Below are 22563 nucleotides of genomic sequence, written 5' to 3'. Positions count from 1 at the left end.
TAGTGGGTCAGAATCCAGAGCTTTTTCTCTCGAAATACCACTGAAACCAGAGCTGGAGAGTAGTCTGATTACTGCCAATTACCTGGACTAATTTCTTTTCTGGTTCCCGGTGATAAATTAATGCAATGCTCATAGTGGGCTAATTACAAAGGATGTAAATCAGAGGCGTCTTGCAGGAGGGTACCACTTCTCATCTGCACCTCCTCCCACAAAGTCTGGGGCATCTTCCTTGGGTCTCTAAACAATGCTACTTCAGCACGCTCCCTTCCCGTTCTCATTAATGTAGAGACATCTTTCTTGTGTTTAATGCACTGAGCTGAAAGGTGAAATCAATCCTAACCCCGGAGCTCTCCCCCTGCTCTTTTCCAGGCCTGACTCCTAATTTCATAACACACACACACACACACACACACACACACACACACACACACACACACACACACACACACACACAATAGCGAATCATTATGCTACAAGGAATTGCAGTCCATAACTCTGTTGTTTTAACCAGCACACAGAACTTCCAGATGGTGTTGATCTCGGAGGTGAGATAACACTTCCCATAGGTGAATTCAGAGGGCACTGGGCTCTGCCAGTGCCCTCCAGGACAGGACATAAAAGAGGGGTAAGGAGCCAGAACGGCAGCTCTGTGACCTTGGACACCAGTGGGGCCTAGTGAGTAAAGCTGCACCTGACTGCAGGAGGAGGTGAATAATTTGATTCAATGAGATCTAATTAATCCAGATTAGATTTTTCTTTCTTCACAGTTCTCCCTCAGGCTCACGTTCTCTTGCACTATCACCTGGCCCATTGTTGGCCCTGATAAAACAGGGAGTAGGGGAAAGATAAATGGGTGAATGTTTGTGAGAACAGATAGTCCTGTGTTCTTGCTCCCTAGATCCAGTGGCCAGCCTTGGTCTCTCTCCACAGACTCTTCTGGGCACCCCAACCCTTGACATGGGCACGTGTCCCTAGAACACGTGTCGTGAGCCACAGCTGGGCATGCTGCTGCACAGACAGGGGGAACAGGACCCAGTCTTTAAGGAGCAAGCTCACCACATCAATTCTCTTTTCTCTAGAAGTTTCTCTACCTCTTGCTCTAGCTTTGATGCCTCAGCTACCAGAGTCCAGGGGAACACAGAGGCCCTAGTATTTCCTGTTAGGATAAGATATGCGTAATTTAATGTACCACACTCACCCAAATGTGGTCATGCGACCATTTCCACCATCCAGCTCTAGAACCTTCTCATATTCAACACAAACTCCAGAACCTTCCATCCAGCCCCTGGCAGCCCCAGTTCTACTTTCTGTTTCTTTGGTCACTCCAAGTGCCTCAAGTAAGCAGATTCATACAGTTTGGGCCTTTTGTGTATGTGCTAGAATGTTCTTTCTCAGGGCTAAGCAATTCTCTACTGTAATATGCCGCACCTTCGTGGAGACAGGAACCTGTCAATGAATATGGGCTGTCCGCCCTTCCTAGAGTTGACTGGCTACTGGATACCATTCCTATGGGGGGAAGAGAGCTTAAAGCTATATGAATTCTAGGCAGCCCCTCACTTATGAAATCGGAGAGGGCAAAGCCAGGTGCCAGTAATCCTAGCTACTCAGGAGACTGAGATCTGAGGATCAGGATTTGAAGCCAGCTCAGGCAGAAAAGGCTGTGAGACTCTTCAGTTAACCACCAGAAAACCAGAAGTAGAGGTGTGGCTCAACATGGTAGAACACTAGCCCCGAACACAAAAGCTCAGAGACAGTACTCAGCCTGCAGGGCGGGGTGGGGGGGAGGGAGGAGAGAGACAGAGAGAGGGAGAGGGACAGACGGAGATAGAGATGGAGATGGAGAGACAGAGAGAGACAGCAGGTAATGAGGCCTACAGATATACCCTAATATATCCAGTACCGAGTGCAAGCTTACGCTAGGAAATTGTCAAATGTAGATGTGTCAAGCAGAAACATTCCAGGACCTATCCAGGACAGCACTCTGGCTCTGCATACACCATTCCTCAGTCAAAAAAGGGGCTACTTCTTGCTAATCCAGAAGGTGTTCATTCTTTCAGTGTAATGGATTTTCTGAAATTATGCTCAGCTCCTCCCTGATCTGCCTCCTGCATCTAGACCATACACAAGGGCGCTGGCTGTGACTGGCTTCTCTCACTTAGCAGAGTTTTCAAGGTCCATACATTCCAGATTTCAATGGTTCATCCCTTTTTAAGGTGGAATCTGTTCCATCTTCTGCTCCACCTTTTCTTCACTGAGTCATCTCAGGAGGGGCATTTGGGTTGTTCTCACTTTCTGCCTATGAGTGACCCTGTTTTCCTCTGGCATGATCATCCTCTTTCACACCTCTGTGTCCCTGACACACCAGCCTAAGGGCCCTTCCTGGGCTCACCCAGGGGCAGCAGAGAGACAGAGCCCTGAAGAATCCAGGGGCAGCCCTCCTGTGCCAGTAATTTGAGGCTGCCAAGGGCACTTCCTGAAGCTCATCCTGCAGCCAACCCGGGCCTGCCTCTCCTGGAAGCCAGCTCCGGCTGAAGCCATGGGCTGCTTCTGTCCTGCACTCCAGTCCCTGACAAAACTCAGCCTGCTGTGGCTACTTCTAATACCTGCAGGTGAGTGCAACCCATTCCTAGCACTTCACTGACCCTGATGCACTCACAAAACCTGTTTGGCTGGACTCAAGGTCATGGTCAAGGCTGCAAGGGCTTGAGAGGTCATCGGCCAGATGGCTGGTTCCCTGGGGAGGTGGAAGGCCTGTCACTGCTCTGACTCAACAGCCCTCTCCTCCTGAGCATCCCAAGCCTCAGACTTCATTGTCTGCAGGGTGCAGACTGGACGGGGCAGGCTGTTGTGGGGGTGACCAACGGCCGTGGCCAACACGTGGGCTGTGGCAGGCACACTCGGGACACACATGGCGGCTTGTGTCACTGCCGATCTGCCTGGCCCACATGGCACTGCTGTGTTTGTGGGTTTTTGCATTGTAGTTTATGACTGGCTCACAGATGAAGGTGGCCTGGCGGGGTGCGGATGTTTGTAGAACACAGGTAGAAAGTACACCGCCCTCTCATCAGCTCTGTCAGTTGTGCTCAGCTGAGAAGTGGCGAATGCAGGAGGATTTCCCCACTGCCCCTGGTGTCTGTCTGGCGAGTGGGTGGGAGGGAATCTGAAGGGGAAGCCCCACTTTCTGCAGCTCACCCCTCAGAGAGCAGCCATCTCCCCAGTTTCCTGTCTCCCCGCCCTCACCTTGAGGCTTTTCCGTTCTGGATTGAATCTAGACGCTCCCCTGGGTGCCCTTGTCCCCAGATGCTGCTGCATGGCTGAAAACTTAGCAGAACCGAGGTGAGGGCGTGGGGTGAGCTCTCACCGCGTGCGCCCTCAGTGCTCTGTTGCTCTGGGGGACATGACCACGCTGAGTCCTAGCAAGGATTTGAGGCTAGGGATTGGATTCACATCTCCCGTGGACAGAGGGGAGGCGTGAAGGCTGGACAGAAGTCTCAGGGAGGCCCCTGCCTTCCCTCCCCGCTCACAGCCCTGGCGCAGCGGAGCCCCCACACCCTGGCAGAGGATCGCCTCTTCAAACTCCTCTTTGGGGGCTACAACCGCTGGGCGAGGCCAGTGCCCAACACGTCGGACGTGGTCATTGTGCGCTTTGGACTGTCCATTGCCCAGCTCATTGACGTGGTACCCTGTCCTTCCACTCTGAGCCCCTCACCCTCGGTCCCCAGCACGCCCAGCCCCTCCCGGAGCCCCCCAGCCTCCGCTGACCTCCGGTCCAGCCTGGACCTGGGCTGCCTTGGCGCCCTTGATTTCCAAGCCCTCCCAGGCCCTGACTTACAGGTTCCCTACATGCTCCCCCAGAGTCCCACGCGAGGGAGGGTGGCAGGGCTGGGGAATCACAGAAGGGCCCCGAAAGCACCACCTGGCCTGCCAGCCTGGCTCTCCACTCCCAGCATCCTTACTTCCTCTCCACTTCCACCCAGGATGAGAAGAACCAAATGATGACCACCAACGTCTGGCTAAAGCAGGTGAAGGGCTCATCTTTTGGGTGGGCGGGTTCAGGGGGTAGAGATACCCAGGCCTCAGCCCCACCCAGGACCCGGGCGTGGAGAGGTGTTGGATTCATCGTTCTCACCCAGGGCATGCGGGCTGCGCTAAGCTTCTCTCTGGGGTGGTTCTTTTGTGGTCCTGCTGTGAGTCCACCGCCTGAGAATGTCATTCTGCACACCACCCAGCTGGTCTCAGGGAAGCTCACTGCCTCAGCTGCCACAGTGGCCCCAGGCCTTGGCCCTGTCCCCTCGGTGGGGGCTGGGGTGGCCAGGCAGTCCTCCTCCGAGCTGAAGAGCTGGAAGGCTGGGCAAGTGAGTTAGCCCCTCAGAGCTCAGGCGACTTCATCTGTCACACTGTCTTGATGTAGGTGTCCCCGATGTTGTGGGGATGGGAACACCCAACAGGTGGATAAGAGCACGATTTTGGGGGATCTGCCTTGGCAGGGTGGGTCCCAGGGCAATCCTTCTAGGCAGGGACTGGAGGTGACATGGTACCGCCTCTGTCCCTGCTGCGTGCAGCTGGCCGGCTATTTGTTACCAGTCCGTCCTTAGCATTCTAGTCTGTTGGATGGAGACACCTTAAAAACTGCAGAGATGGGCCATTCTCCAGGGGGGTGGCACATGAGGCCCCGGCCAGGCTCGAGGGACTAGCCTGCTGTGTCCGCAACGCCAGCTTCCCACGCCAGGGTTCTCCGAGACTGACTCCCACACCAGAGCCCTTTCCTGGCCTGGCATCCCCTGAAAGCCATTCTGTGGGGCTCAATGTGGGCTTCTGGGGTCCTTACCACTGTGTAGTAGCCAGAGCCCCTTATCCCTGCAGGAATGGAATGACTACAAGCTGCGCTGGAACCCCGCTGATTTTGGCAACATCACCTCCCTCCGGGTCCCTTCAGAGATGATCTGGATCCCCGACATTGTCCTCTACAACAAGTAGGAAACCTCTGGAGCTCCTGAGAAGCCTTGACACCCCCCCCTCCCCACTCCAGCCCGAGGCACCCTCTGATCTTCCGAGTCTTGCTCCCTCCCTCTAACCTGCCTGGCCTTCTCACTGTATACGCCAGCATTCAATGACCACCGGGTACATGCCAGAATCTGGCACTGTACTAGCCAAACAAGGGGTTTCCAGTGTTGAATGAGCTTTGAAAAATAGGGCACTGGCTCTGCTAAAACGGCTGAGGGTAGAGTTGAGAAGGAGGACAGTACCGTTGGGCAAATAGCACTCTATGGAAACACCTTCACCGGAGGCTTAGTTGCTTGATTTGTTTTTATCTTTAATCATTTTATTTGATAGTTGTCTTGTATATAAGACCAAGAGGGCTAAAGGACCATACACTGAAGCCAGTAGAAGACAAGAAGGGAATCTCAGTGGGCAAAATGAATCCACTCATTAATTAAACTAACACTTTGGTAGAAAAAAAAGAAAATAGACATATATATGGAAATATATGTATATCGATTTTAAGTTAAGAAAGGAAAAGTATGGTTTCATTAGTGTCTGATATCAGGCAATTCTTTATTGAGAAGTGAAGTCAACACTTAAAAGATGAGGTGACAGTTGTCTAAAAATGTTTTCTGGAGCAGGGCGGTAGGGAGCGTGTCTATACATCTGGAGGTATGAATAGGAAAAGAAAGGCCCTGAGGCTGGTGGTTTTAGAGAGCAGCATTAGCACAGAGGAACACCCCCCTCCCCACCCCCACACCTGTGGGATACATCAGAGCTCCGGGGCCTTTGGACTGCTGCGGGAAGACTGTGGCACAGAAACCCAGCCAACCCAGCCAGAATGATCCTTCTGTAGAAATGCTATTTTTAAACAATAAGACAAAGATGAGGGGCTGCTTTTTCTCTTCTTTTTTGGTCTCCAATAGGTCAAAGGAAAGCAGTAATTCCTTGGCTGTCCAGCCCTGAGCAGGCCCAGAACCTTCTCCCAAACCATCTTGCTAAACACCCGCTTATCACCAGCTTATCTAGCAATTGGAAGACTGCAGGAGCCTCCTGTTTGCCTCCGCTGTTGGAATCCCGCCCTCTCCCTATCTTTGCACCCTGGAGCCGGTTCTCTGGTTCCTTCTAGTTTTGTCTTCTTGGGCAGAGGTCAGAAACAGAGTCCAAGGGTCAGGAGTGACTTAGAGTTTTAAGACTGCCAACAAAGCTTTGGTCAATGTTTCCTGGCTATCACATAAATACATTCTGAGAGGACTGAGGCCAGTCTAAAGTCCTACAAGCATTTGCAGAAGGGTCTCTCCTGTCCAGAGACAGCCTCCAAATGATAAGTGAAGATCTACAAAATAGCTTTGTTGCCACCTGATGGTGACTGTATAAAATGACCAGGTGCTTTTCAATTATTTGAAAATTATTTCAATTATTTATTTTTATTAAGACAGTGTCCCTTTAAATAGCCCAGGCTGGCTTCAAACAAAATACTCCTCCTCCAGCCTTTTAAATTATGGGATTGCAGGCCTGTGCCACCATACTTGGCTCTTCTCAAAATGTAAGCTTTTGCTTGACGTGTTGGTGGCTCTCCTTCTCAGCTCCTGTTTACACTCTATCTCTACCTGTGAGCTATTGCAGGGGAGAGAATGTTCTCTCCTCATGTCAGTTCTGAATCCCAGGGGGATTAGGGGAGGATTTAGAGTTAACGTTTGGTATTGGGTGGGAAAGAATGGCATTTAAAGATTGGAGTGAATCCCCCACGGGGACTCGGGGACTCAGGCTTTCCGGAAGCCCTGCCTGAGGGGCCGCCATTGCCCCCATGTAGAACTTGGGAGAGTGAGTCCCATGTTCAACTTCATCTCCACCACCAGTCACATCTTGCCCAGCCAGCCCCCGTGTGCCCTGGCAGGTCTGTCCTTGGGGTGACCTGGTCCCCACTCTCTGAGACCTTCTGCTGCTGTACTCCCTTCCCAGCTCCTACCACCTCTCCCAAGGCCTTGGTTATGTTTACCACTGCCTGCTGGCCCTGGCAGCAGGGCTCCTTGCCTCTGAGCAGGAAGAGCACTGGAAATGCCCTCATGGTGTGTGCAGAGCGCCTCCCTGTGGTGGAGCCCTTGGTAAAGGTGCTTCCTTCCCTGGCCGTTCTGCATGGGCCTGTCTGGCAGGCCTCAGGTAGAGGCCCTGTCCTGATGGATGAGGCTGGCTCGAACCACATGATCGCTGTGTGGACTCCACCAGCCAACACCTTAGGTGCCTTCTGAGCAAGGAACAAAGGATCCAGGTTGAAAAGCCAAGATTCTCCATTTGGGAGCTGACTGGCCATTTGTTATGAAGGGAAAATACACGGAGGATGGATCCTTCTAGAATACTAACGAGTAGGTGTGTGTGTGTGTGTGTGTGTGTGTGTGTGTGTGTGTGTGTGTGTGTGTGTGTGTGTGTGCAAGCCTGTGGCCCCAGGTACTCAGAAGACAGAGTTAGCTTGAGACCTCCTTTGCAATGAACGTGAATCCAAAGGGCTAGAGTGAGGCCATTTCTGTTTGAGGCCCTGAGTAGTTCAACTTCCAGTATTGTTTAAAAAAATTGCTAAATGAAACAATGAAACTACCTATACCGATGGCGACTTAAGGTGTGCCGCACTAGTGCAAGTCTGATCTCTTCCGGCGGTCCAGTGCCAGGAGACGTACATTTGCACGAAAGGCACTAGTGGCCAGCCCCGGGGCCGGCCGAGGGTTGGGGGGCCAGGGAGTGCTCCCCCAGCTCGTGCCCTCTCTCCAGTGCAGATGGAGAATTTGCGGTGACTCACATGACCAAGGCCCACGTCTCCTCCACGGGCACCGTGCACTGGGCGCCCCCGGCCATCTACAAGAGCTCCTGCAGCATCGACGTCACCTTCTTCCCCTTCGACCAGCAGAACTGCAAGATGAAGTTCGGCTCCTGGACCTACGACAAGGCCAAGATCGACCTGGAGCAGATGGAGCAGACGGTGGACCTGAAGGAGTACTGGGAGAGCGGCGAGTGGGCCATCGTCAACGCCACGGGCACCTACAACAGCAAGAAGTACGAGTGCTGCGCCGAGATCTACCCCGACGTCACCTACGCCTTCGTCATCCGCCGGCTGCCGCTCTTCTACACCATCAACCTCCTCGTCCCGTGCCTGCTGCTCTCCTGCCTCACCGTGCTGGTCTTCTACCTGCCCTCCGAGTGCGGCGAGAAGATCACGCTCTGCATCTCCGTGCTGCTCTCGCTCACCGTCTTCCTGCTGCTCATCACCGAGATCATCCCGTCCACCTCGCTGGTCATCCCGCTCATCGGCGAGTACCTGCTCTTCACCATGGTCTTCGTCACGCTGTCCATCGTCATCACCGTCTTCGTGCTCAACGTGCACCACCGCTCGCCTGGCACGTACGCCATGCCCGGCTGGGTGCGCGGGCCGCTGCTCGGCTGCCTGCCCCGCTGGCTGCAGCTGAGCCGGCCCCGGCCCCCGGAGCTCAAGCTCAGTCCCTCTTCCCACTGGCTGGAGAGCAATGTGGATGGAGAGGGGGAGGAGGGGGAGGAGGAAGAGGGATGGGCGTGTGCGGGCCCCCCGCACCCCGCTTTGGATGTCCTTTACTCCCGGGGGGGCCTGCACCTGGGGCCCAAGGCCGAAGCCGTGCCATCACCAGACAGTGACCTCCTCCTGTCACCTCAGATCCACAAGGCCCTGGAAGGCGTGCACTACATAGCGGACCACCTGCGGCTGGAGGATGCGGGTGCCAAGGTGCGTGGGGCAGGGGGAGGGCGTCCTCCCTGAGCGGGCACCATCTCACACCAGGGCATTAGCTCGGACCAACCCCGTCCCTGTCCTTGAAGACTGGCGTCTCCTCAGCCATGGCTGTGGGCAGCCTGGGCTCAGGCAGCTCTTTGGACACTTGGTAGCAGGGGCAGGATGCCCTGATATAGAGGTTGTCCTTGGCTCAGCCCAGCTGGAGGGCAGCGAGCAGGAAGGGAAGAGCTGCCTGCTGTCTACGCCATGCCACCCTCTTGCCAGCCTTTCTCGCCATTGTCTCTAAGTCATGGACGGTGGAGAATCCAGGAGTGGCAGTCTTGTATCTAGGGCCTTCCCTTTCTGCTGGAGGCGCCTCTCCCCGCTCCTTGCTCATGGGCTCCAGGCCTCGGGTGAATTTCACCCTCCACCCATTGCAGGGTGTGGTTCATGGTTGTACCAAGGTGGGGGTCTCCCAGGCCTGTTCAGTGCCCTAGCCGATGCTTAGCCTCAGGGATCATCTTATCTGCCCTGCAGGGATGGCAGACTGAAGTGGTCCTGGGCGGCTTTGTTAGGTAGATAAGAACATCAATCACTACTTTGTAGGCGATGGGGAATGGAGAGCCCCTGACTTGGGCTGTGAGCTCACGCCCCACACATCCCCCCCCCCCCCCAGGCTCAGACCCTACCCTCACCTACCTACTCCTACCTAACCTGCTTGCCAGGCAATTCGGACCAGCATAGTCTTCTGAACTTTGCCTCAGAGGGAGCCAGAGCCACCCTGTGCCTCTATGGTTCGAGAACCTCTGGTCCTTCTGGCCTCTTGAACCTGGCTGCATCCAGAGGGCTCTGGGCCACGTGGAAGCTTGGGTAGACTGGAGCTCTGAGCAGAGGGTTGCAGGAGCCTTGGGCTAACCCTGCCTGACTGTGGACCCTGGCTCGCCCAGAGCCTGGGCGTGGGAGGGACTTCCTGTACACAAGGCCCGTACTCTATCACCGCGAGCTCTTTCTACTTGCAGGTGAAGGAAGACTGGCAGTACGTGGCCATGGTCATCGACAGGATATTTCTCTGGTTGTTTATCATCGTCTGCTTCCTAGGAACAGCCGGGCTCTTCCTTCCTCCATTCCTGGCTGGAATGATCTGACCTCGTGGCCCTCGGAAGCATCATCTTCCGTCTTGAAATGCGCGGCCTCTGGATGCCCTTTAGAGTCACCAGCCTCTGCCTCTGGTGGCTCTGTGGAGCCCCTAAACTGGCCTTGATTTTACTGCACTGAGTTTGGAGACTACTGAGTGGAGAGCCCTACTTTAGATGCTGAAGCTCAAGGAATGATGAAGGAACTTGGAACACAGATTCCAGTACGGAGGTGTGAAGAAGCAAAAGGGAATCTAAGTGATGGAAGGACCGGGGGTCAGGGGTGAAGCAGAGTAATGCCTCAAGACGGGGTGGGTGTGGGGGAGGGCAGGGCGCCCGGGCAGGGGCTGCCCCTAGGCCAATGGCTGTTCCCTGGCTCAGCACTGCTGAGGGGGCTCTGAGGGGTCATGGGGCGAGCTGCATGGCTTTGAGGCCTGACGCCGCTTCAGGACGGTTCCTTTCTAGTCTGTCCTCTCCTGAGCACTGCCCTGTGCCCGACTCACTCTGAATCCTCCCTGCAGCAGGCTGTGGAACTGAGTCTTCCCAGAGGACCAGGCCTCTCCTGATTTCTGAGGGTGGGCCTCAGCTCATAGAGCTGGGCAGGACGCAGGGTAGGGCCAGCTTCCAGCTTCTTTCAGTCTTAGGGACCCTCTTTGGTAACCCCACACACTTCTCCCTGACAGATCCAGGGTAAACTTGCTCACAGGGCCCTGGCCCAGACTCTGCTCCTCAGTTCCCTCCCAAGACTCCTGCTCAGTGGCCCATGCTGGCCTCCTTCTGTTCTTCTCTCTCCTTATGAACACAGCCCTGGCCTCCCTCCCCCTCCGCACAGGCTTCTGTAAGACCTCTGGTACGGGCTGTGCACACGGCTGCCCATCTTGCATGCAACTAAAAAGATGAAATCAAGCTGCCTCCTGCTCTCTGAGGTGTGACCCCTCCTTCCGGCTGTATCTCTGCATCGGCACTGCTTAGGCCCTCCAGAACCCAGGTGGGTTTGGGGGATGGCTGGGCGATGCCGAGTCCCCGAGGAAAATGGCTTTGACCATTTTGACCATGGCCCACGCCAGAGCAAAGGGTGGGAATGCATGCCTGACCCTACTGCTCGGGTCACCATGAGTGGTCCCTGGCCAAATCCCAGCATGGTGGCTGTGATCTGTGTCCGAACGAGCACAGGTGATTCCTTCCAGGACCATGGCTCAAGGTCAGCATTCTCCCAGAAAGAGCAGATCAAACAATCAACCCAACCACAAAGCAAATGGTAACAATTTTAATTCAACCACAAGGCAAATAGAAAGAAGGTAAAAGAATGAGCTACACAAACATGTGAGAAAAGAAGAGGGCAGAGGAGGACAGGGGAGAGGAGAGAGGAAGAGTAAGAAAAGAGGGAAGAAAGAGGAGAAAGTTAGGGAATGAGAGAGAACAGGTGAGAAGAGCAGAGCGCAGGCCACACCCGCTGTGGCCTCTGTCTCTCTGCCTTGTTCCCTGACCTGACGCATGGTTTCACAACAATGCAGCATCCTTGTTCCTGAACTGTATCCCAGACCCCGGCCGGTCCATACCAAACTCACATTAAATAAATTCCAATATACACTGTACAAGAAGGATCAGGCCCAACGCCTTCTCACCGACCTCCTGATCCCCGAAGTAGAGGCCCTCCCGGGCCCTCTGTCACCAGGGGGCCCCTGAGGCCTGAAGAGGAGGGGGAAAGGACAGCTTGGCTCTCCAGCGGGTCTGCCGTGTCCATGCATAAAGCAATCTTGGCTGTGGGGGACACCACCGTGAACCCCAGGAAACCCCAGCACCCAGGCTGGGATGGGAGGGTGTGGCAGGCGGTGGCAGCTCAGTCACCTCTGAACCACACATCACCCCTACCTTGCGTCCATGCCCAGAATCCCCTCCGTCCAGCTGCAGCACAGTCTGGGGTAGGGTGGGAGTGGGGGGGTCGTGCAAAAATGGCAGGGGGAAGACTCCCGGTGGCCTTCCCCAGAAGACCATGTGACCAAAGGCGAGGCAGGGGAGGAACACGACAAGTAGGGGTGGAAGATGCAGGCAGGTGGCCCTACCCAGGTCACTCTGCAGGTGGGCGGGCCAGGTTGGCCAGCACCTTGGCCTGGTCCACGGCGTCGAGCAGGTTCTTGGCATCCACAGCCAGCGTGTGGGAGGCGGCGAGCATCTGGCGCTTGCACTCCTCACTCAGGGAGGTCACCGCATTCTGCTGGGCCAGACGCATCTTGTTGATGAGCTCCGACAGGTCTTTGTTGAGCAGTTTCTGGGTTCCCTCGATCTGCAGGAAGGTCACATGGGAGATGCTGGGTGCTCAAGGGTGGGGAGGGGAAGCGTGTTGGATGAGGGAGTCAAACTTCTCTGGGAGTGAACTGGACCCACTTTGACTGAATCCAGTCTTCTGTATTGCTTAGGTTCAGATCCATAGGGCTTGGCCAGCACACACCCCAGACCCCCCAGCCAACCAGGGAGCCCAAGAGAGCCAGACAGCAGCTCTTCACTGGCCAGCAGTCAAGGGCACAGTCCACGTCATGTTTTCAGTTGTCTCAGCACCACATCACCACAGCATCATGGCTGTCATTACTATGACCACTGCATCCTAATGCCTGACATACCACAGTCAGATCTTAGGAGAGAGTAGTCTGATGAATGGGTGAGTGAACGAATGAATGGCCACCTCCAGCTTTCACATCAGATCTGAACTAGGAAACTCATTCTAGAAGCTGCCCGGCTCCCCAGGGGCTGTCTCAATCCTGGGTGGTCACTGTCTTGCTACTCTGTGGGTTGCAGATGTCACTCAGAAAGTGAGAAAATGTCCTAAACATTCTTATTCTGCCCTGCCATGAGCAGCCACGACTGCTCGTGAGGACAGCGGCTGATGGAAGGCAGAGGCATCAACGGCCTCTCTAGAGACTGACCACTCATTACAGACATAACCTGCACTAACATACTAGCACGGAGCAGTGCCCATGCATTCAGAAGCTAAAATGAAGGCCTCTACAGAGACGCTGCATTCTAAAGGCTCTGGCTGTGTGGGAGGGCGGAGAAGGCTGTCACTGCCTTGGCTTGCGGCACTCCAGCCTCAGCTCTCGTCATGACCTCCCCTGTGCATCGCCTCCCGTACACCTGGACTCTTTCTCTACACTGGCCCGCCTGGATTACCTGCCCAGTGCCACCTCCCCACGTTGAGATCCTTCACTTCATCATATCATCTGGCTCACTTTGACCAGGGAAGGTAACATGGACACAGGTCCTGGGAATTAGGATGACATTCGGGGTCGTTACTCTTGTCTGCCCGCAGGCACATCAGTGATGGTTTACTAATTCAGTGGCATGCGGAGGAGAGGGGATGCCTGGGTAAGGGACAGCAGGACAGGAAAGAGAGGAGTGCCCTAGATTGCAGACCTTCACTGGGAAACTGCAATTAGACACTGGACCAGACACTGGCCAGCTCTCTGGCGCCCTCTGGTGGTGGCTGCTCAGATGCACAGGGAGGACTACCTGCTGGGTCCTGAATAGGCAAAAATGAAGCTCCTGGGATGGCCTGCAGAGGAAGGGAGGGAGGCTGGTGGGGAAGACTGAGGTGGAAAGGTCTGGGAGGGGGCCACTTACCTCCGTCCTGGCGGATGATGGCAAGGAGGGTAAGATGCTATCCACGCTCCCGATGAGCTTCCGCAGGGTCAGCCCCACGTTCTAGTTCAGGGAGGGGGGCAAGGAGCAGGGCAGCGTCACTGCTTGCAAGGGGGGGCTGTTGGGGTGCCCCGAGGCTGCCTGGGACTGCCTGTTCCCCCCGGGGTCTACTGCCAATGGTTCTCCTCCTTCCAGGGCTGGCATGCAAAGCCCCACCTCCCTGCAGCCACACCTGCCCTTGAAGTCACCTTCACCACCACCACGTAGCCCTCGGGGGGCAGCTGGCAGAGCTCGTTCTTGAGTTCCAGCACCGCCCGCACCAGCTCCATGACGTTGAAGTACACCAGGTCATCGGTCCGGTCCAGGTTGGCCGTGGGCTGGATGGACTGAGAGGACAGGCCGAGGGCTAGAGAGTGGCAGCGGAGTCTGGGGGGCCCCCGCTGATGCTACGATTTGTTCCTGGGCAGGTCTGCTTCCAGGGCAATGGCTCTCCAGCAGGCAGCCATCACAGAAGACTGCTGCTGGCCTTACAGCTGACCAACGGAGCCATCCCCCGGCCCCGGCCCTGGGGGCCAGCCATTTTGAAACCTCTTGGGAGAGTCTCACAGTGCCTAACCTAGAACCCCTGAAGGACAATGGGGGCTCACAAAAGGAAGGGAGCACGGCTTCAGCCCCCAGCACCTTACCAACAAGCTCTCCCACATCCAGACATCAAGGCACAGGAGGGAGGAAACTGGCTCTCCCTTGCTTTTTCCTGAATTAGCTGTGTGGCCTCAGGCAAGGCCTGGCCCTCTCTGGGCCTCATAGGTCTTCCAAGGGTATTGGAAGCTGTCAGAGTCTGTGGTCTCTAGCCTTGTGGAACCCAACTCAAAATGGCTTTCAGTTGTGATAGAGCTCGTACATACCTGTGCACCGAGCCGTGGTGGTTTCTGGGGAGGCCCCGTGAATTCAGCTGCAACGGGAAAGATGATGGGTAAGTGGGCTTCCTTCCCTTCCTACCTGCCGGTAACCAAGCAACCCCCTCTCCTCTATCGCCGACAGACCCAGGACAAGAGGAGGGCAGGGAACGAGCATGTTAGCCTCCTGGATTTCCTGGTGCAGCAGAGTTGTAGTGGAAGTGTGGTGTCGGTGACAGCTCTCCCCCCTTCCTCCGATGGTTGTACCCCGAAACACAAGCCTGACTGTGGGGAAGTGACTCCACGCTCTCCAGGCATGGGCAGTGCTCGGGTGACTCTGTGAAGACCCCAATATGGTCTGTTCGCTATGCACTGACCACACTCTGCTCTCACCTGCTGCCCTGAATCTTGGTTTTTGTAGAAAAGGGAGCTGGGGGAAGCCAGGCACGGGGCTCACACTTGAAATGCTACCTACTCAAGAGGCCATGAAACTCATCTCCAATTGGCCAACAAAAAGCCAGCAATGGGACCGTGCCTCAAGTGGTGGGGGCTAGCCTTGTGCACAAAAGCTCAGGGCAGCACCCAGGTCCTGAGTTCAGGATGCAGAGCCAGCTAGAGGAGAAGGGCTCTTTGGAATCACACTGCCGGGCTCAACTGTGAGCTGCATGAATCAGTCCTGGTGTGTGACACTGGCGGTTACTTAACCATCCCAGGCGTGATTTGGTCTTTTTTTTTTTTACAAAGGAGATAAGATGCACCTATCTTGTGCAGGAGTGACAAGGAAATGAGCTGACATTTGTGTGTGACTTAGGGTTGTGCTGGTGTGTGTTAAGCTTTCTGTGACTATTGTCATGGTCACTGTCATCCTCATCACCCCTCTTCCCTCTCTGTTTTTAGTAGAGACTTCTGGAAAGATCTTTCGGGCTGTGTCTCTTGAATCTCAGGGAAGAACCAGGAGAGGTGGGCTACTTAGCAGTCCTCCACAAGGAGCCCGGCGGGTGAGGAGACCTGGAAGGGGAGCTGCAGACTACCCCAAACAGACACACGTGGAAGATGAGACACTGTGAGAACGTGGCCGAGGGGGAGAGGGAGGAAAAAGGAGAGATGAGAAAGAAGGAGAGAGAGAGAGAGAGAGAGAGAGAGAGAGAGAGAGAGAGAGAGAGAGAGAGAGAGAGAGAGAGACAGAGAGAGAGAGACAGAGAGACAGAGACAGAGACAGACAGAGAGAGACAGAGAGAGACAGAGACAGAGAGAGACAGGGAGAGACAGACACAGACAGAGACAGAGAGAGGGCAAGGTGGGGATGGAAAGGCTGGTGCAGTCAGTATGCTGTTCTCCTTGGGAGCAAGGACAGGGACGGCACAGGATGGATCCTGGGGGAAGAGCAGAACACTCACTGTAGCCAGCCTCTTTCTCTGGGGTCTGCAAGGAAGAGAGCAAAGAGAAGTCACTCCTGTGGTTCTGAGACCACCCTCTCCCTCTCCCCGCCCTCCACTGCTGGTTTAGAGATCATCACGGGGGGGGGGGGGACTCCTGACCCCAGATGACCTTTCCGAGAGGTCAAGCCAGTGCCAAAGACACAGATCCCATGGGTGCTCAGGGAAAGAGCCATGGAGGATCCGCGTCAGGGAGGAGATGAGCGCCAGGATGGGCAGATGGGCGGGCACAGGGACCGGTGGGAGGGGCCAGGCCTCTTCTGGTGACTTACCGACGGGGACTTGTCGTTCATGTAGACCATGGGGTCCTGCAGGGAAGAGAGCATGCCGAAGGGTTGACCAGGGGAGAGCAGCAGGCCGAGTAAAGCATGGACAGCCTGGCTCCAGGTGGTGGACCCAGGGAGGCGGGAGGAGGACGCCCTCTGGGCTGGGGGAGGAGGGAGGAGGACACCCTCTGGGCTGGGGGAGGAGGAGGACACCCTCTGGACTTGGGGAGGAGGGAGGAAGACGCCCTCTGGGCTGGGGGAGGAGGGAGGAGGACGCCCTCTGGGCTTGGGGAGGAGGGAGGAGGACGCCCTCTGGGCTGGGGGAGGAGGGAGGAAGACGCCCTCTGGGCTGGGGGAGGAGGAGGACACCCTCTGGGCTGGGGGAGGAGGGAGGAAGACGCCCTCTGGGCTGGGGGAGGAGGGAGGAGGACGCCCTCTGGGCTTGGGGAGGAGGGAGGAGGACACCCTCTGGGCTGGGGGAGGAGGGAGGAGGACGCCCTCTGGGCTGGGGGAGGAGGAGGACACCCTCTGGGCTGGGGGAGGAGGGAGGAAGACGCCCTCTGGGCTGGGGGAGGAGGGAGGAGGACGCCCTCTGGGCTGGGGGAGGAGGGAGGAGGACGCCCTCTGGGCTGGGGGAGGAGGGAGTAGGACGCCCTCTGGGCTGGGGGAGGAGGGAGGAGGACGCCCTCTGGGCTGGGGGAGGAGGGAGTAGGACGCCCTCTGGGCTGGGGGAGGAGGGAGGAAGACGCCCTCTGGGCTGGGGGAGGAGGAGGACACCCTCTGGGCTTGGGGAGGAGGGAGGAGGATGCCCTCTGGGCTGGGGGAGGAGGGAGGAGGACGCCCTCTGGGCTGGGGGAGGAGGGAGGAGGACGCCCTCTGGGCTGGGGGAGGAGGAGGACGCCCTCTGGGCTCGGGCTGGCTCACCAAGGACTTCTCCTCCTGCCGCAGCCACTGGTAATCCTCTGCCATCTGCTTCTGCTGCTTGTCGAGGATTTGCCGCATCTTGATCTTCTCGGCCTCCCAGAGCTGCTGGGCCTCCTCTCGGCTGTTGGGTCGGATGAAGTCCTCCTCCTGGCAGAGCAGACACAAGGATGGAGGAAGCCTGAAGAGCCCCAAGGGAGCCGGGTCCGGCCGCGTCGCCATGGCCTGCCCTCGTCCGCGTGGGGGAAGTTACTGGGTTTGGCCTCACACATGCCCAGTTGCAATAGGACACCAAACGCCAGAACACAGCGTCTCCAAGCCCTGAACTCAAGCCATCAGGTGACCTGTCAGTGACATGTCACAGTCAGGTGACTGCCCTCACTCCGTGAAGGTTGCCATTTCCAAATGCTCTGGCACTGATCACAGCAGCAGGTCTAGGACTATTTTCCTCCTACTGCCCCGGGGCTGATTCTACAAGTTTTTCCTCCTCAGAACTCTCCTGGATTTACTCTGTTGCTGGTGATCCCTTGGCCTCTTCACTGCCGAGGCGGCCAGGGGTGGCCTTCTGTGACACAGAGCCAGCAGGCCCCTCTTCTCGTGACATGCTGTGGATGGGTTTGCAGGTATATATGCCGTACATCGCAGGCCTTATCTTACTAAGTATTCTAATAAAGATACTTCAGAAAGCTTACTATGATGTCTTCCTTTTGCATAATAAAACTGAAGGACAGAACAAGAACCTTCCAAACCTGGAGCGTCTTTAGGCTGCTTTGGTTGAAAGGCACCCTGGGTGTTTTCCTTAGGCCATGAACACCTGCATGTCCTAGAAGGGCTCTGGTGTTTGTGTTTTAAAATGACACAACACAAACTGGAGCACCTTCCAAAATTTTGTTACAATCCAGTCTGCCAGCCTCATTTCTAACTCCACACAGACCTATCCTTGTTCCAGCTCTCCCTTCATCGCCTGTATGTGTTTGTTGGTTTTATCATTCAATCTTGGTGAATTTATTGCTGCCTCCATGTCTTCTCTCATTTCTTCCCATCCAAACCATCAAGGCCAGCCAGGCGCGGTGGCTCACGCCTGTAATCATGGCTACTCAGGAGGCTGAGATCTGAGGATCAAGGTTCAAAGCCTGGGCACAAAAGGACCTGAGACTCTTATCTCCAAATAACCTCTAGAAAATAGGAGGTGGGGCTTGACTCAAGGGTAGGGTGGTAGCCTTGAGCTGAAGAGCTCAGGGACAGTGCCCAGACCTAGTTCAAGCCCCATGACCCACAAAAATAAACAAACAAAACCATCGAGGCCAAGCTGGAAGAAAGCAGCAGGCAGGACTTCTTCTTCTTCCTGACCTCTCACTCTGTGGCCCCCAGAACTTTCTGGTTTGTGTAACAGTTGAGGATGTCCCTGTCCTGTTCCTACCAACTCTGCTTCTTGCAGGCAAAACCAGCCGGCTCCTTCTTCAGCACCTGGGACAGCACCCAGGCCGCCATATACTAAACAAATGCATGATTATTAATTGTGAGGGCTTCGTTTTGCTGCCATCCTGCCTGTGGCATGCCACAGACTTGCAACCAAGCCAGGATCTGGGGACAGTCAGGAGAAAATTGTGTTCACCATCTCTTAAAGCTTGTTAAATGGTTTTAAATGTGTTGTGGAGGGTGGGTGGGGGGTGGGCTCATTCACCTTTGCAGCTTTCTACCTGGAAGAGGCTTTCTCTGCATTTCTGATCTATAGTATGCATTGGAGTTTATATTTTTAACTTTCCTTGCTTATTTAAAGAAATGCTCATTATGTTCTTTTGGGTAGATTTTCCTATAGTAATTACTTCTAAACCCCTGACACAAAAGAGCCTTTCTCATCTTGCACAGCCTCCATGTATGGAACACAGTGCCTGCTGTGAAGCACAGCATGGAGAAAGGCGGCACTGCCTTCCAGTGCACAAATAGCTTCCTTGCTCCCTAAAACTTAATTAATTCCGAACAAAGAGACAAGGGCAGGAGGGCAGGGGAACTGAACATTGGCTAAATTATAGAACATGTTTTAAATTGTAATTTGATTATTGTTAGGCACATGCAAAGATAGAAATTGGTTAAATTAACATAAGAGAGAGAAGTGAGGGGGGCTACGGAGAGTTTTATTTCACCACAGATCTTGCTTCCTGGAACTCTCATGTGCTTATTTCAAAATTTTACTAAATTAAGAATAACAGCACAGAAGTGTATCAGCATAATTGCCTACATTTTCCAAATCTATTATAATAAACATGTACTTTTACAACCCATGAAAAATTTAGAGTTATGTCTCCTAAGTCCAAAATATCATGCATTCATACAGAATTTGAGCTAAAATGATAGGGTCTTTAGTCCGTTTTGTAAGTGATGTGAAATGTTTTTAGCAACTGACTACTTGAGAGGTTGTTTGTAGTAAAGGACCTGGCTGGTGGTAAGTGGCTATCTGCATAAAAGGTGTTTATTTTAAAATAAACAACCTCATGATCTGGTCCAGGAAGCTCAAAGGGTGTCAAAAGCCACTGAGGATAGGAGGTTGCAGGGAGACGGCTTAGCCCTTCTCCGGACAGTTCCAAAGCTGAGTACATACCAGCCTCAAGCTCCTTCCCACATCATCATTCACAGAAGCAACAGCAGGAGAAACTGCCACCCAGACACTTTTCCCAGTCACAGGAAAGGTTTGGCAATTGAAGCAACGAGGCAGGAAGGCAGCACGGGGCAATTCTCCAGTCCCATCACCGTGCCCTGCCCACCGGCCTTTACCCTTCCAGTGTTCTCATCCATTGCTACAGCACAAGTACAGACAAGGGCCAGGTCTTGTCCAGCCAGTGTCCCCTGGAACATAGCCTGACTTGTCTCTAGTCTCCTACATGTTTGCAAAGGGATGGAGGCCACAGAGTCCCCTCGGTGGCCTTCCTGGCACACGGAAGCACAGAGCACTCCTGAGACTTCAGGGTCCCAGGCCTCCTCCCTCCAGCCATCACCTTAGTCTGGGCTGGGACCCGGCATGCAGAGCCCTCTTACCCGCATGCTGTGGCGCTTGAAGACATTGTGCCGGTGCAGAGGTGGGGTGTGCAGAGAGTTAACAGGAGATGGATACTCCATAGGGCTGGTGAGCGTGGGAGAGCTGGCACACAGACCCTCGGGGACCTATTCAGGAGAAGCAAAGAAGCACAGGCACAGAGACAAGGCGAGAGGGTAGACAATTAGCTGCTACAAACAGGAGCACAAAGACGTGACGCATGAGCACCGGGGGATGTAGACTTGCTCGTGCAGAGCTAATAAAGGACTGCGCAGGTACTTCCTTGGCCCTGCTGGAGAGACATGGGGGAGCAGCGGGGCTCCTCACTCGGCTAACATGTCTTTCCTGTGATGATCTGCTCACAGGGAGTGTGCATAGGGTGCTGACCTCCCGAGGCCGCCTTGTAAAAGGGCTGTGTTCACAATTTGTGTGGTGCATGGACAGGCTACAGGTAAATAAATGCACACATGTGCACACGTGGTCGTGCCTGTGTTGCAGGGAAGTCGTTCCAGGATACCCCGAAGATACCCAAACCTGAGGATGTTTAGATGGTTCAGTATTTGCATAGAATTTGCAGATGCCCTCCTGGCCTGCTTTGCCCCATCTCTAGGTTACTTCCAGTAACAGATGCCATGCAAGTGCACTCACTTGTTATCCTGTGCTGTTCAGGGAATGATGACAAGAACAAGCCTGCACGTGTTTGGCATAAACAAAATTATTACTTTGTACATATTTGATTCTGAGTTAGTTAATCCACAGATGCAGAACCCACAGACAGGGAGGGCAGACTGCGTGCACTTGGGTACAGAGGTGTATGTGTGTGTATAAATACATAGATATTTACATAGAGATAGTATATAATAATATATTGTATTTATTTTGAAACAATTTCAAATGCTTCTTTATGAGCATATGGATTCTTTACAGAACACTGCTGGCACCTTTTGAGTTAAGATACTTTTCTTCATATGAAGAGAGTGTATCTGATTGTTCTTGATTGAACTATGTTGGCACTTGGGTTCTTTCCTTGAGAGGAAGGGTATGATTGTGAACACAAGCTTTCTGTTAGGAGCACCAAGTTGTGCTGTTGGTTGAGATGGTCCATTATCAAGCCACGATTGTGTTGCAGGATGTAGGAGAAGAGAGGAGCCTGTGATGACCTTCCCCCAGATGCAGGAGAGACTGCACAGCAGGGCGTACTGAGTCAGGAACCTACAGGTTTTCTTTTTCCTGGCTACCCAGGTCCTGGCCAGAGCCGCTGCAGGGATCTCTGGTGGCTGTTCTATTCTCCAGGGGTCTCATCTGACCCAGGCTCCTGGGGACTCCTTCTTAGCAGGCTCTGCTCAGGGCAGGAGGCCAGGAAAGTCATGGACATAGGGACACAGCAGCAGGCAGGCACATGGAGCAGCAGACACTCAGACGGCTGCACTGGGCTATAGGCAGGGTTTCTCAGCAGACCTGAACTTTGCAATTTTGATCTGAGTTCAAATACCATTCCGGGTACCAAGAGAACAAACTTCTCAGGCATCTGAATCACCAGTGTGTGCTTATTGTTCCTCAAAGAGGTAGGTGGATTTTTTGGGTGAAGGATGCCCCTGACCTCCCCACCCTCAAGCTATACCTTTACCTGGAACTGCAGCTTGGGGGCCAGCAGGTTGGTTTGTGGTGGGGGTCTGTATTTGGCCCGGCTGGGCTGCAGAGAGAACACAGAACTATGCTACTCACTGTCCCTTCCCCTCAGGGAACACAACCCACCCAGGGGACGGTCAGATCAGAGGCAGTGGTGGCTTACTCCATCACAGTGAAGCAGAGAGCGGGGCAGGGTTATCAGTAAAATGATCCCACAGCCACTTGTGAGCACTAATTGTGTGCCAGTAATGGGAAGGTGGCCTCTCTGACTTCCTGGAGTGACAGCTGGTGGAGGGGCTCATGGCCTGTCACAGGCAATGTCCCTGTGGGTGGGAGCTACTGAGTCAGCAGTCGACAGCCACAGCCCACCAGAGGTAGGAAGTCCCTAGAACCAGATATTCACAAAATTTCACGGAGAAGGTGAACACTGAGCTGGGCTAAAGGGAAGGGTAGCATGTGTAGGCAAAAAGGGCAATGAGAAAAGGCCTAGACCAGGCTGGACTTGTCCATGTCCTCCTCAAATCCATGTCCCAACGTGACATGAAGATGCAGGTCCCTGAGACAGACTAGGACCAGGGCAGGGCGTGGGCTTGTGGCGTCACTGTTAGGAGGAGGTCATCATCAGAAGCTAAATTCCTTCATCTCCAGACAGTGAGTTATAGGTCTATGATTTAAGCCACTTGGTCTGTGTCTTTCCATTGTGGCAGCTTCAGATACTTGGCCTGGGTTCTCTGAACCCATGCACGGGTAGCGGGACCCTGGACCCTGAGCAGTGAGCTCCTGTCAGGATGCCAGTTCACTCCCCACCCATATCTCCTCAGGAGGATCTGATGGATCCCAAGAAAGCTCCAGAATAAATGTTCTAGCCTCCCGCAGGAAACTCTGGAGGGATGAAGTTCACCTGG

The 22563-nt window shown here is 54.5% G+C and overlaps 2 protein-coding genes across 6 annotated transcripts in view; one reads left to right on the top strand and one right to left on the bottom strand.

Annotated features, from left to right (window-relative positions):
- Positions 1–2536: 2536 nt before the first annotated feature.
- Chrna2 (cholinergic receptor nicotinic alpha 2 subunit) lies at positions 2537–9858 on the top strand. Its single transcript, XM_090353807.1, has 6 exons — positions 2537–2609; positions 3527–3678; positions 3978–4022; positions 4864–4973; positions 7747–8728; positions 9733–9858. Exons 1-6 carry the CDS (start codon positions 2537–2539, stop codon positions 9856–9858), a joined length of 1488 nt encoding a protein of 495 aa, XP_090209933.1.
- A 1239-nt stretch (positions 9859–11097) lies between these two features.
- The window catches only part of Ptk2b (protein tyrosine kinase 2 beta), a 97149-nt gene continuing 85683 nt past the window's right edge, over positions 11098–22563 (bottom strand). For 4 of the 5 annotated variants that reach the window (XM_090353638.1, XM_090353639.1, XM_090353641.1 and 1 more), the window contains 9 exons: positions 21657–21722; positions 20032–20157; positions 17002–17148; positions 16084–16119; positions 15773–15797; positions 14385–14431; positions 13728–13865; positions 13462–13542; positions 11098–12130 (listed from right to left, as the gene is read on the bottom strand). In XM_090353638.1, coding sequence (XP_090209764.1) covers positions 11915–12130; positions 13462–13542; positions 13728–13865; positions 14385–14431; positions 15773–15797; positions 16084–16119; positions 17002–17148; positions 20032–20157; positions 21657–21722 — 882 coding nt within the window. In that variant the 3' untranslated portion in view covers positions 11098–11914. The remainder of the gene's footprint in view (positions 12131–13461; positions 13543–13727; positions 13866–14384; positions 14432–15772; positions 15798–16083; positions 16120–17001; positions 17149–20031; positions 20158–21656; positions 21723–22563) is intronic. The other variant, XM_090353642.1, reaches the window with a different exon arrangement.

Source organism: Megascapheus bottae, chromosome 20, assembly GCF_031878675.1.
Source record: "Megascapheus bottae isolate mThoBot1 chromosome 20, mThoBot2.hap1, whole genome shotgun sequence".
NCBI lineage: Eukaryota > Metazoa > Chordata > Mammalia > Rodentia > Geomyidae > Megascapheus > Megascapheus bottae.
This window is presented reverse-complemented; position numbering and strand designations above follow the sequence as displayed.